The 14,230-nt window shown below is 39.1% G+C and overlaps 1 protein-coding gene across 6 annotated transcripts in view; it reads right to left on the bottom strand.

Annotated features, from left to right (window-relative positions):
• AGBL1 (AGBL carboxypeptidase 1) overlaps positions 1-14,230 on the bottom strand; it is a 478,919-nt gene that overhangs the window by 315,997 nt on the left and 148,692 nt on the right. For all 6 annotated transcript variants that reach the window (XR_008203809.1, XR_008203808.1, XM_052672162.1 and 3 more), the window contains one exon: positions 13,611-13,787. Coding sequence is in view for 4 of the 6 variants with exons in the window: in XM_052672162.1 (XP_052528122.1) it covers positions 13,611-13,787 (177 nt within the window). In the remaining 2 variants the exon portion in view is untranslated. The remainder of the gene's footprint in view (positions 1-13,610; positions 13,788-14,230) is intronic.

The following is a 14,230-nucleotide window of genomic DNA, read 5'->3' as shown; positions in this document are numbered from 1 at the left end:
TAAAAACATCTTTGGGCACAACCTCCTGTATAACACGCAAACACGTCCTCTAAAGGGCATACAAATGTGCACCTAGCTACTGCATATACAAATCTATTTGAAAAAAACCAATTATGTGCACCCCATAACTCACTGGTGGTAACATGCCATGGCCACTTGTGTGCTCGTGTCTGTATTCTAACACATACCCCATCTCTATGCATGCAAGAAGCCAGGGAATCAATAACCACTTACAGCCCTTCAATCCAACACTGTCAACTTTGTTCTCCTCTGTTTATAGTGACAGGCAAGCAAACCAAGGATAGGGGACACATCAGTATGCAGCGTAGGAGAAGTGGACACTATCAGCATAAGCAACAGACAGGAGCTACTGAATTCAGTAGGGGCTGCTCTTGCTTCCTGCAACCAAACAAGCAGAGCAGCCACTGTCCCAGAAATCTGCTTTATTCCCAAGAAATTCATGCAACCAGATGGAAGAAACCAGAGTAATAACTGGGGGCCATTTTCCTAAAACAATATAATTGTACAAAAGAAGATTCAGGAAAAAAATGCAATTCTTATATCTGCTTCCTAGGTCTGAGCAATGATCTTGTCTACATAAAGATGCACAACATGCTCAGTATAACACCAGAACAACTCGATATCATATCCTGCAGAGAAGACAGCATGAAACTAAATATACTTCAGACACAGCAGGCTACCTTTAAAATTGTCAAGTTGCTTCGTTGACCTTTTAAAGTGAATGAACATACAAATGTAATGCATTTGAGAGCAGTCAATACCTCAGTGAATTTCAACCAATCCAGCAGCATGTGGACTAACCAAAAAGCTGTTGGCCTGGCACGAGCTTTAATCGTGTATCTCCATCAAAGCTCACAGCCTCATCCACCCAACTGCCATCCAAGCATCTCAGAGCTACTCAGTCTCAACCTACAACATGGCCTCATTTTTACAGTCCTGAGTTTCTCACTGTATCTATATTCAGAAATCTTCTGCATTATGAACACGTCCTATTATGCCAGGCCTGAATCTCCCCTGGGCAGAGATTGGCATTAATATAAATATAATTATGGTTTTTTAATAAATGTATGATGTCTGTCACTCTATCTCATTAAATTAACAACAGGAGTGAATTTTGTATTAGTCGTGACAAGGCCCATTTTCAAAGCTGACATTTAATATCACTCCCCAGTATAATCATACATCAGGGTCCACAAATTAAAGGATTTGGTATGAGCAAGGGATGATCAAATGCATGAAACCACAGAAGCAGTACTGGTTGTTTGCTGCAGATATTCAGCCTGTGTAATACAGTTATCTACAACTGATGAACCAGCAGAAATTCCAGCCATTTCAGTGCACACAAGGGCTGGTGGAAGCGTGCTTGATTTAGAAAAACTTCAGCACTTTGACCTCTGGAAGACATTCCAATCACCAAAGACACTGGCTTGATCAGAAAAGTGACCTTTCAGTCACTATTTCAGAGCCAGTCTGAGCTGTTTTCAGATTCCATCTACTTCATTCTCCCTCACCAGAAAAGACAAGAGGGCTGCTCTCAAAAGGTCACTGGGAAAATGGTGTCCAGCTGCCTACTGCAAACTCCCCATGCACCATCAGACCACAGGGAACATAAAACCCACAGCTCGCTCAGTGCTTTCATCTTTGGTGGAAAGTGGCAGTATTGGCCACGGTGTTGAATTTAGGTGTCTGTTCACCCAGGTGCAGGACATCTGAAGGTTGTGAGCAAGGTACTGTGTTGCCCAAGCGTGTTTACGCTGTGTTACAGAGCTGTCTCCCTTTTTCCCATCATTGCCAACTGGCGATGCATGCATGCCCTGGGCCATCACAGCATGGCTGTACAGCCCATTCTACCCAAATCAGATGACACTCAGATCCAACTCTATTACTTTTCAACGCTGGGAAAAAGAATACAAGACAAACAATAAAACAATGGAACTGAAGGCATAATGTAACAGGAAAAGAAAGTGGCAGAGGAAATATCTTCACAAGTGCTTGTCCTCCATTGTTTTCACACAGAATTAGCATTTCAAATCAAATAAACTACTTAATTCAATTCTCAGTTCTCTCACAAGCTAACATCATTTTATATTTATCTCCAAGTCAGAACAAGTCTCTCCACTTGCAGCCTGCTGGCCATCAGCTTTTAAAGGAATACTTCCCACTGAGATGCTAACTGTCCTTCTGATCATGTGGCAAAAACATATACATATTTAAAATTATTTTTGTAAAAGAAGTCATTTCTACCAGGAATAAGCTACTGCAAAATGGACAGTGTTTCAGGGCTTTTTATTCCTGCTGTAGGTAGCGGTACTTCTCTCTCAAACTCATTTGCAATATCTTCCTCAAACTCATTGAAAAATAACCTTTCTCGTTGTGTTTCTGTATGAATCTCAGATTCAGTTTTCCTGTGAAGTTCACTCTATTTCCAGCACCCCCAAAGGAAACTTTGTGCAAAAGCTAAGAAGAGGTGGAACACAGTCAGAGACTTGATTAGGAACATTTTGGGAAAAACTTAGTTTTTAACCTAAGGTGAAACTTCTTTGTAAAGTATCCCAGGTTTGAGGTGGCTTTTCTCAGAAAGAGCTCCTTGGGTTTTAGGTTACATTTCTGATCAGACCGCATACGAAGGATAGCTTTTTATTTTCCAGTCATCGCATTAAATTCTTTTTTACTGCCCTTAGTAGTGACTACCATGAATTTTCAGTTATATTCTTAGCTTCCCATATCTAACTCCTATGTTACTTTGGCTGATATCCATTTTCCCCTTTTTATTTTGCTCAGAGAGAATAACTTTGATCAGTTATGGTTAGGTAAATGACCTCTACTGTTGTTCACTCATATCATTCAGAAACTCCAGTATACGCTCAGTACTAACAAAAAAGAAAGAGACTAAAATAAGTGAAATCCACCTCGTTGCAATCCATCTATTGTATAGATTCTTCATCAGTGCTATGAGTCGCTGTCCCCTATGCTCTAATTATCACCTTCTCTTTACTGTTATACCAAGATGGGTTTTAATTAAATGCGTCCTCAATTCCAGATTAGAGAATTAAGCTTTTTTTTGAGTACGTAACAAAATCTATTTTTAAAACATCAATTTTTATTTATAATGCCTCTGTAATTTTTTTCTTCCTCTTGTGTTCTGCTTTATTTCTAATACTTCCTCAGCTCTGGAATATTATCCATTATTAAGGGAAAAACATACATGAACACATGTTAATAGAAATGCTGTCCTTTGCCCATATTAAACATAATTGGGTCATGATCACTGGTGTCTAGGTAACCACCAACTCCCACACTGAAGATTAATTCACCTTTCCTATTATAATGTGGTCCAAAATAGAGATAGATTAGATACAACATCTTTTGTGCTAGAAAATAATCATCTGTAATGTTCAGAGTCTGTAATAGTATTTACTGCTCCCTACATGAAATCTCAGGTATATAACACCCAAACAGAAGTCCAGAACTACACATTTACTTTTTCTGATCAATGCATTTACTTACAAGGTAACTCATCCCATTTTGCAGTTTGATTCTGTGGGACAAGCAGTCTCCTTAGCTAAACTTTGTCAGCACACCTGCAAAGATGTAAACCTGAATTATCAGAACACGAAGACACTGCCATTCCGCCTCCTCCAAGCTGCATGCACTGATTATCCTTTCCCTCTCAAACAGGACTGATCTATATCTGCAGATTCTCAAATTCCAGAACCGCACTTTTCCTATCAGGTTTCAGTACAACCAATTACACTCAATTTCATCAACAAGACCTTTCAGTTGATCTTGTTCGCTATTCAAATAGTTAAGAGCAGTGTGGAGACTTTTGAGGAATGGATTTTTTTCTGCAGCTTTTCCTGTATTTGAACAATTTCTTTAAGACAAACTATTTAAGTTTGAACTGCACTTATTTTAATAGAGCTCTTTTTTGCTGCTTCAGCATTATTTTTCACTTTGTGGAAGATCAGATCTCTTCCTCTGAAGCACAAGAGTCCCTCAGCCATACATCCTCTATGACCACAGGAAAGTAGTTCAGTTTCTCCACCAAGAAGTCTTCTGCTGCACATCATTTATGCAATCCTTACCCTTCCATTTTCTCTTCCTTCTCTCAATTTCAGCTCTAAAAGCTGTCAGATAATATTAACAATACATCTTTCCTTTTCACCAAGAACCTTAAGCGGCCTATGACACACAATTCCACATGCATCGTCTAAACTCATCTTTGTATCTTATTTGCCTTCAGAACAAAGTGCACAGCCTTATCACACACTTGTTTACTTGTCCGTCCACTTTTCCTAAGTGGAACTCACAATGATTACTTGGTTGAAAATATTTTAACAATTCCTTGCCTCATTTCAGCAGCTATTAATCAAAGATTAATCTTCTATACTCCAGAAGCTGTCTGTCTTGAGTGTCTGAGGGAAAAATACTATAAAACATCAGCATTGAATGTCTCCAAATTCTCCTTCTCTCAGCTATGAGTGACCAACAGCTTCTTTGATTTCTACTGTCTCCAGCTTATTCATGTCTGGCCTGTCCCCGCTTATGGTATGTATGGAAATCATTTTTGAATTGTCTCTAATGTCTGCATTTCCACAGGTTGTGTGCTGTGCTGAAATTTCTCTTTTCTGATCATGCATCTTCACTTGTAGATAGCCACCATCTGGCATCACATGCATAAAAAATTTCTTCCCTGGACAAAAATTAGAATATAGCATACCCAAGACAGATCACAACAAAGTTTTCTCTTTGTCATCCATATTCAGTATACAATAGAGACTCTTACGTAAAGATAAGCCATGAGCTCCAGAAATATCATGTCTAGACATACTGCCTTTTCTGCCTCATAGATTATCCAGCACAAGCAACCCCTTCATCGCTAAGTTTATCACAGTCAGAAGCACATATTTCTGCTCTGCTATACAGAATTAAAGTGTTTGCAATTCAGTTTGGTTTAATTTACTTTGGAAATGAGTTAAGCCAAATTTAATTAAGGCCACCTTAATTCCGCTTCACAGTGTTGACACGTGGCTTAATGTGGTTTAGCACAGGACTTTCCACTTGCTCCTTTAGCTAATTCAGAGGTACTTACCTGCACGTTCTCACACAAACTATCATACAATTCTGCCTGTTTTAATTAATCGTCAGAAAAAAGTGAAAGGAGACTTGGTTGCATAGTAAGTATTTTTAAGAGAAGAAACTGGGAATTACTAAAGATCTCTTTAAACTAGCAGAGGAAAAACTAGAGTACATCTGAAAATAGCAGGCAGACGAATTCAAATTTGTACAAGGAAATAATATTTAGCACTTTCTGATCCCTGGAACAAAATACCAGGGGACCAGATGGATTTCCAATCATGTGATGCTCTCAAATCCAGTCTGAATTCTTTCTTCTACAAAAAATCTTCTTATACAAACACAAGTTATAGGGTTTGGTACAAAGCTGCCTAGGTGAAGCCCAAAGGCCTATGCTGTATAGAAGGTCAAAATCAGAAGAGCTGATGGTCCCTCTGGGACCATAAGCTGAAATAAGTGTTGTGGAAGAAGGAAAAAAAAGAGGAAAGATAACACTGTTAGTACAGAGCTTAGCACATAAGAAAAAATAAATCTGGATTGGGAACACAAAAAAAGAAAGAGACCAAAGAGATGAGAACTGGATGAAAAAAAGAAAGAAAAAAAAAAAAAGGATGCACCTACAGATTTCAAAGTTGGCGAGAATGAATAGATCTAGTTTGATTGCTTTTTGTCAAGATCAAGGGACCTAGAACTGGATCACAGAAGAATAGAGATAGCAGCGAATGTGGCAGAGAACAACAGATTAAACAACCTGGGAGCTACAGCAGCTGTGAGAAGTATGATGCAGAAATCAGCAAAGGGACAGAATGGAGAAAGAAGTGAGATCACATTTCAATATACAGTTTATAATTGATATTGGAAGCATATGGGAAAATATTAAGAAAGGGGTTAGAAAAGTGCCATGAGTTGCTCTTTATCATTACCACACCCTTGAAATAATCAGGCCTCATGCTGCAGCATATGAAGTAGACAGGAGGCAGGTTGTGCGGGCTGGTAGGATTATTTCTTCTTTTCCATGTCTTAGTGTAATTGAATCAGTTGCACCACAGCCTGGTTTTGTTCTCTTAGGAAGCACGAGGAACCAAACTCTGTATGAGGCAGGATACCTGATGATGTGGACCAATGGTCTGATCCAGCTCAGCAAATGTTATGATAATAAGAGATGCAAAATCAATCTTTGCATAAAATCCTGTGTGTAAAAGACTTTGAAATTGTGATGTTTCTAAAATCCATGCAGAGCAAAAGACAAACACAGCTCCTTTAGCCTGTGCTTTTGCCACCTCCCCATTCTTATTTTCCATGCCTGAGGAGTTCATGATTAGACTATGAGCTTCATCAAAGGGCAATTTTCAGCTGCCAAATAGATTTGTACAATAAATCCACATGGGACCAGATTAACAAGCAAGAGAGACATCAGAAATCAAAACCCTAGCTGCTGTAATTCCATAGAAAACTTGAAAGGATGATGTGCAATGATATTTAGACTTTTAAAGAGACACTGCTAGAATACTACAGCTAGCTTTCATTAAGAATTTGGCTTTTCTGTCTCGCATCCTTCACAAGAGTTCTTTTCATTAACAGACTTAAATCCCACTGATATTCAAGGTTGCACCATGCAGAACTGTTTAGTGGGCTTCAGTTGAAAGAGTAACATTTCATGCAGAAAAAAAACACAGACAGGTGTGTATGATTGCAATTGTCTGATTTGTGTCACCATTAATTTAATTAATAGAAAATTAAAATTAATCTTTAAGAATATAATTTGCTTCACTTGTGTAGTTTTCTGTTTGTTCTAATAATCTGTATTGTGAAAGCAGTTAGGCCTCTAACAATTCTACATCTGAAGCCATGCCAGATACTCAGTTGTAACCTTAAACTGAATAAACAGGATTTATAAATGGGCCTGACCACAACTTGACAGTCATTTTCAGCCTTCTGGCTATACAACATACGGTTTAATTTCTGAATATGGCAGCAATGATTTAATTCTAGGAGATCCTGCTGCTTCTGATAGCACCTGCAAGAACCCACTCCCTTGGCTGACAATGGGATCACACTGGTTGCTTTTATGCCTTCACATAAGTACACTGGTTTTGTTCATTTTCAGATGGTGCCCCAGTAACAGTATCTTGTCAGCTGAATGAAAACATGGGGACAAGGCATGAGTCCATACCTTGTTCCTTCACAGAGTGTGGTATCTTTTCCATGTGGACACAAATGCAATTAATTGCAAATGGACTTTTTGCTTCTAAGCTGTCTGCGTTTGCAATGTCAGCACCAGGAATCTTCAATCTAATCCCATTCACAACTTCTAGAAAATGGGTATGACAGCATTTCTGGTTCCACACAGTCTTGTTCTTAATTTCCCTTCTAGGTAAGCAGTTTGATAACCCTTTTAAATCTGTACCTACTACCACCTCTCTTCCCGAGAATATGGAAACACTGGGCTGCAACCAAGGAAAGTGTAAAAGTAGTTGAGGGAGAAAGATCTCATTAAAAAAACAAACAAACAAATAAAAAAAAGCAGAGATATCAGTTATTTACAGTATAATGGAAGGGGAAAAAAAGAGAAACCAGCATTCAGAAAGGTACAGAATCAAGGTAACATCTGTCTTCCTTTCCTCAGCCCCACAGAATCTGATGCATCCCTTGGTTTAATAAACCAGCTGCTAACTAGGAGATGCTCACATCATTTGCAAGTAAAAAGAAAGGATTGTAGGGATTTGCTGGAACAAGCACTTTAAGACTAAATTCCAAACAGAAGTGGTAAACAGCAGAGCTAAGGCAACTCCCATTGCATGATAGTGGAAAAGAGTTGAGAGCAAGAAGGGAGCACATGATGGCTCTGCTTTGCTATTCTAAATACATGCACGTCCAGTGTACCTCTACAGAACTAGATGCTTCCAACTGTGCAGAGTCAGATCTGCTATGATCTCATCCCATCATTACTTTCTGTTGTGTTGAAAAAATGAAAGAAACACAAAGCAATTACAAACCACAATATGGGATGGGACCTGATCTCCAGTTACACTGACAGACAGCCCTCAATAATCTATCTCCAGCAGAGACAAAGGAACTAATTTAAGATACTTTTACTTCCAAAGGGCTCAGATTGTACTAGGCTGCTTTTTTGGAGTGGGGAAGCAGAGATTTTATTCGATCAGCTTTGAAATTGCTTCCAAAAGGCAGAGAAGTTAGCTGATTTTTCATTTCGTTGTAGTTGAAGACCATATATATTTCTCCTTTTGTAACATGTTTATATCAACAAAATCTGGGTTAGGATATAGCACTCATTTTTTCTGCCAAGTCTGTGGAGAGTTCTCATCCAAGACTCAGCTCATCTGACTCAACCCAGCCTAAGAGGACCAGGAAACACAAGTTTGTGGCTGCAAGCCACAAGTCATGGTGCTGTGCTTGCAGACTAATCGTTATGTTACTCTGGCAATCCAAGGAAGATGAATGCTCACTGTCTTCTGGTTGGTTTGCTCCTTCCCACGTGCCTTTGCTCATTTTCTAAATGCCATTAACCTTTATATTGTCGTATTCACCAAGACTAAAGGGTACAATTAGAATATCTTGAAAAGTGAATCACAGTTTACTAAAAAGAATTGGTGGACACAAAACGGGCAGGAAAATATAGAAAACAGGAAGCAAACTTTTGCAATGGGTAACAACTAAAGAAAACAAAATAAGCAGAAACCTTAATTTAATTATTCAATCCTTAGATTACTACGAGATAACTATTTTTTTTTTCTCTTATAGTGTTCTTACTATTACATCTGCTTCCAATTTGAGTCACTTTGGACCAGAACTGGAAGCAAAACTATGAAGAAAAAAAAACATTCTTCTGTATTTCTCAGCATCTGCCTTTGAAAGACATGCCCAGGCCTCAGAGGGTTTGCTAAACGCACATTTTGGAGATCATTTTTTTGGAAAGAAACTTCTGGATGCTTGTGAAACTTACCCGTACTTAGGAAATGTGTAAAACCTGGGAGATAATGGAAAGCAGAAATAGGAAAAGTCTCAGACTTCATAGAAGATGTAAACAGTTTACAGGAATGCGCATCAGAAAGCACAGAATAAACCCCATCTCTCTTCTTTTCCCTTCTGCAAATAGTTGTCAAATATGCTCTGTGGCAAGAACATTGCTGCAACCATTTCTGTTGGTGCCTGAATGCTGGCAAAAGTCCAAATTAAAATTATTTGCAAGTCTGTGCACTAGGCGTCCAATTACGAGAATGATCTACATCTTACTGGCATACAGAAGCAATGTTATGTGACTGCAAGCTCCCTCAAAACAACTCAATTTCTGACTATTGACTGTAATAAAGTGCTTATGAGTAAGGCATACGTAAAAATTCCTCAGAAATATAGTATGCAATATGCAATAATAAGGAAGATAAAGAAAATCTTTCATTGCCTACAGTTAAGTACAAAGAAATAGTGCTGCAATTTCAGGGACGAATGATACATTAGTAACAATATGGTTACTTTGGGCAGAAATGGGTCAAACCAGAGCAGTCCACCCTGAAACAGTAGCAAGAGGAAAGGCTTTCACCTTGTCATCCTGCTTTATTTCTGCCACACCTTCGTGGCAATTCACTGGTTCATTACTTGTATAAAATAATTCAGTAAACACTAGCCAGGTTACAGGGCATACATAATGACAGCTCTTCTCTTTTATTAGACTCTCATCTCTGCAGTAACTGTATAAGGGGCTGGGATGCAGAGCTTTTTATCCAGCTCTGCTACCAGTTTATCAGCAGCTCAGTATTTAAGTACTTCCATCTCTGAAATACAAACTATTGGCTCTGATCTACCAAGAAAGTTATCCTGGTTTTATGCCAATAGAGCATTAAAAAAAGATGCAATTCATTAATCTACTAAACAGAACAAGGCAAACTTCAGCAAGATGGTACATGATTTGTACAACACACGGCACATTACTGATGACACACTCACTCACAAGAAGATGGCTCACAGAACCTTCATGGACATTTACTCTCTATTTATTTGGGGTGAGTTCTCCTCACCCTCTCCTTGTTTGGGGTAGAGATGAGGGCTTCTAACAGTTAGGCAGGCCATGACTTTGCCAGTTTCTCCAGCCAGGTTCTATCTGCCAATTGCTGCTGTATCATCAGGCACAATTTTACCTCTACCTTCTCCTACTGTAAATGACTGGAGAGGATGCAAGCAAAACCAAATCAAAACAACCAACAAAAATAAAAAAAAACAACAACAGCTAAGTTATGGTATTCAGCACCTCTGGCTTGCTTCACCACTTCAGTGAGCTGAGTAGTTGGACTCTAAAGAGGAAAAACTCTTCCAGCGTGAGCATGGGTTCTGTGGAAGAGCATTCCTGAAATTCCCAAAATCCTCCTTTCAACAAAGGTGTTTTGAGCTATCAACAATTTCTTATGAACGTATGGCCACTCTGCTTGGTGCTGTTCTGCCTAATTCCAACATTTCTGCAAATGAATGGCTTTCCCCTCTCATCAAGTCTGGTGATAAAAGTTGGGGTATTCTACTCTTCTAACTCAGAAGCATCAGACTGGACAGAATTAATTCTTTTCTTGATTCTCCCAAAGACTTTCTTCAAAAAGGGATCCATGTCACCAGTAAAATCTCCTTCAAAGGGTCCTGTCAAGATATCTGGAATAATTTAGAATCTCATTTGTTACTCCTTGTCGTGCATATCCCTTTGAAGCAAGAAGTTGAAGTCTATTTACATTAGTACTTCATCTCCTCCACCAGGCACAACATGTCAAGGAAAATGCCTTTCCAACATAGCACGTACTAAAAGAGCATGAAGCTGAGTTTCGAGATTTGCTGTGTTGCTAATATACCTGTTTTGGAATGCAAATGTATACATGGCACAAAATGTATCAACTTGTAGGATGATGAACACAGTTAATAAGCTGAGCAGCCCAGTGTAGTATGTTACTAGAGGGGTCTTAACTAGTAGGCCAGGTAACAAAGAATCAAGAAGAATAAAGTGTATCATGATAGGATATGGTAACAACAAAGAGACACACAAGTTTAAAAATGAATCACAGGGAAGAAACTTAAAAGAATATCCATATGTGTTAGTGCAGATTTGATTATTTTGGGCCCATGATTGCTCCTGATTGTACCGTGTAGAACCTCTCATGGTACAGCCTTACATTCAGTATTCTACAAGCCAAATAAGACAAGATGGCTCAACATCCTGCAATAAAAACCTGGAGGGTAATAGTTCCATTGAAGGAGTAATACACACTGCTTTCACACTGCGAGACAAATGATAGGCAGTTTCTGAACATTTTTTGTTTTGATTGTGTGATTGTAAACTGGTAGAAGTAGGAAGGAGAATTCCTCATTGAAATGGGCCGCTTTGTTTTAAGCAGCTTTCAAATGGAGACACTGCTGTTCTAAGACTCAATTGGACAATCCAGACAAAATGAAAGAGTCTGGACTTTTTTTCCCCTTCTTTTCTTCTTCCTCATGTTGAATAAAACCTTAGATAAGATCAATAGTTCCTTTAGTTTTATGTTTCTCTTCCTTAAGGGTAGATGGCTTATTGCATTTCCATTGATCACACAGACAGAGAGATTCAACAGAGACAAGTCATCTTTTCTTTTGCTCTCATTTCTGCCCTCCCCCGTACCCATTGGAAATCAAACGACTTTTAATCGAGGCTGGGGTCACAACTGTTTCTCATTTACATATCACTAGTAACAAATTCATACCTTATTTTTCACTCACTAAAATGCTTTCAAAATGAAAGTCACATTTCTATCCAAGATATGAACACACTGTGCCTTCAAAAAACTTTAGGAACTTCTTTTCTGGACTTTCTATCAGACAGGCTGCCTGTTGGTTTAACTCAGCCCTCCTACAACACTGCTCTGTGGTGAGAGGAGGCTCACCTGAAGCTCTATGCATTTAATACTTAAGCCTCTTGCAGTCTTTTTAAAGCTTTCTTGTTTTTCCTAAATTCTTTGCAAACTCCCTATCAGATATGGGCAACTCCAAGCACAAGAAGTTTGTATCTCAGTTTACAGCCAGCAAAGCAGCCGCATTCACCATTACTTTCACCAGTTTCAAGCAGGAAGAAAGATCAGGATCCAGAACTGCTATCAACACTATCAGAAGTCTGACCACCAGCTTACTAAGTGGTGGTGGACTTGGGAGACTGTTGCATAAAACATTTTAAATCTGCTGGCACACACTTAAGCAAATTTAGTTTGAAGATACTAAAGGAAGTAGAGAGCAAATCATTAGACATTGATAAAAACTGATGTCCAACTGCTTTTAGATGTTACTCTGATTATCTAGGAAATGAGTTAAATTCTCCATGGAGATCACTAGGAGTTTTACCATTGATATTAGTCAAGGTAGAATTTTCCCCCACTGTCTATAGGTTTAAAATCCTGCCACAACCTGTGGTGCCTATTAAAAACCCATTAGCACTTCTCAGAGTAGGGAGCACTAAGTGTAATGCTCAGGGCAGTTATACTCTCTTTCTTTAAACTGTCTTCAGATATTTCTTCTGCCTTTTCTATCTTGGAAATAATGTGTCGAGCACTGTTAAAACAGTAGTCGAGAACTTGCTGGCTACATTCTATGGAATATAAAAGGATAGTATAGAGCTTGAAAAGAACAGTAATTTGAATGTCTTATTGTTATTTGTAATAAAGGCTCTTTCCTTAAGGGTCTTTTCGGATCCTTAACCACATATTAATGCTCCACAGATGAGGATTGCTCCCTTGTGGGAGAAATAAGGTGGAGCATGGAATCCCTTCCAAGAAAGCAACAGGTTTGGGAAAGGAACAAAAAAGAATTCACCATTTGAGTAAGTGGAGAATTAAGAACAGCTAAACACAATTACCAGAGTTCAGACTGTGTACTTCAGAAGTGCCAAGAGGCTCCTGTCTCAGATGCACTCAGCATAAGTGCAGTCCTTCCCACAATATCTAGAACCTCATTTGGTAACAAATTCAGGTCCATCTAGTTCATAGTCAAAGCCATGGCCTGAGCTTACAGATCAGCTACTTTTGGCTGATAGTAACAGGAAATTCCAAGTGCAAAATTCTCAGTGCAGGCTCCTAAGTTTAGCCAAGCAAATGTTCAGATTGACTGCAACAGAAAGTGTATGACTCCTAATATTCATGTTAATTACCTTAGACTTACCTTAGACTGTGAATACCATTAGACATAAATACTCTGCATCATCTCAAAAACATTCCTTCCTTCAGCTCAATGCTTTTGGCATTAGACTGGAATTTCTTTTTACTTCAGTGTCAAATGAAACCTCATAGCAAGGAATCCTTCCTTGCTATGGAAGATTAAAGGAGAGAGGGATCATGGAAAGATTTAGCTGAGAAGAAACCCAGAAGGCACAGCTACACTCGTACACAAGGAAGCTGGCAATATCAAACAGCAAGAAAACAGCACTCTCTCGTTATTCGTCCAAGCTCACGAGGCATGCATTAGAAGGAGGGTGGATGTAGTTCTTTGAAAGATGTTCTTACTTTGTAGAGGCCGTGGCTGCAGCCGCAGTACGTGCTCTCCATGGTGTAGCTCCTCAGCACACCCATTTCCTGCCACACCACCACCCGGGCCGTCGACTTGCGGGACTTTTCCACAAGGAAGCTGCAGCTGTTCATGACAAACGCAGGGGCCACTTTGTCCAGGATTTTAGGAAGAGTCTATGAGAAAGTATTAGCAATTAGAAAATGAATTGAACAGATGCACGTGCATTTGTATCACCCACACATCTACAGAGACCTATGCTTTCTAAAGTGCGTATCACCAAATCTATCTGTAGAAACTGTCACTGTGACGTTCCAACTAGTGCCAAACTGGACTCATCTTCATCCCAAGTGAAATCTTCATATTCTAATGTTTGGGGTTTTTTTTTTCCCCCAGTCACAGGCAAAAATGCTAGAAGTACATTTGGTACATCCCATCCAAAATGAAGTATCTGCACACCAAATAGTTTTGGACTGCTGAAGTCACTTACAAAGTTTTACTTTCAAGCTGCTTCAACATTAACTACATTTCCCTGTTCTGCCTAGCGAGCTGCAGTCATAGCTTTGCACACAATGTTTCCATTCTCTCCTTTCCAGCTCCTCCCATTATGCATTCACAA

The sequence above is a fragment of the Tympanuchus pallidicinctus genome, unplaced genomic scaffold (genome assembly GCF_026119805.1).
Source record: "Tympanuchus pallidicinctus isolate F22 unplaced genomic scaffold, pur_lepc_1.0 scaffold12, whole genome shotgun sequence".
Taxonomy (NCBI): Eukaryota; Metazoa; Chordata; class Aves; order Galliformes; family Phasianidae; genus Tympanuchus; species Tympanuchus pallidicinctus.
This window is presented reverse-complemented; position numbering and strand designations above follow the sequence as displayed.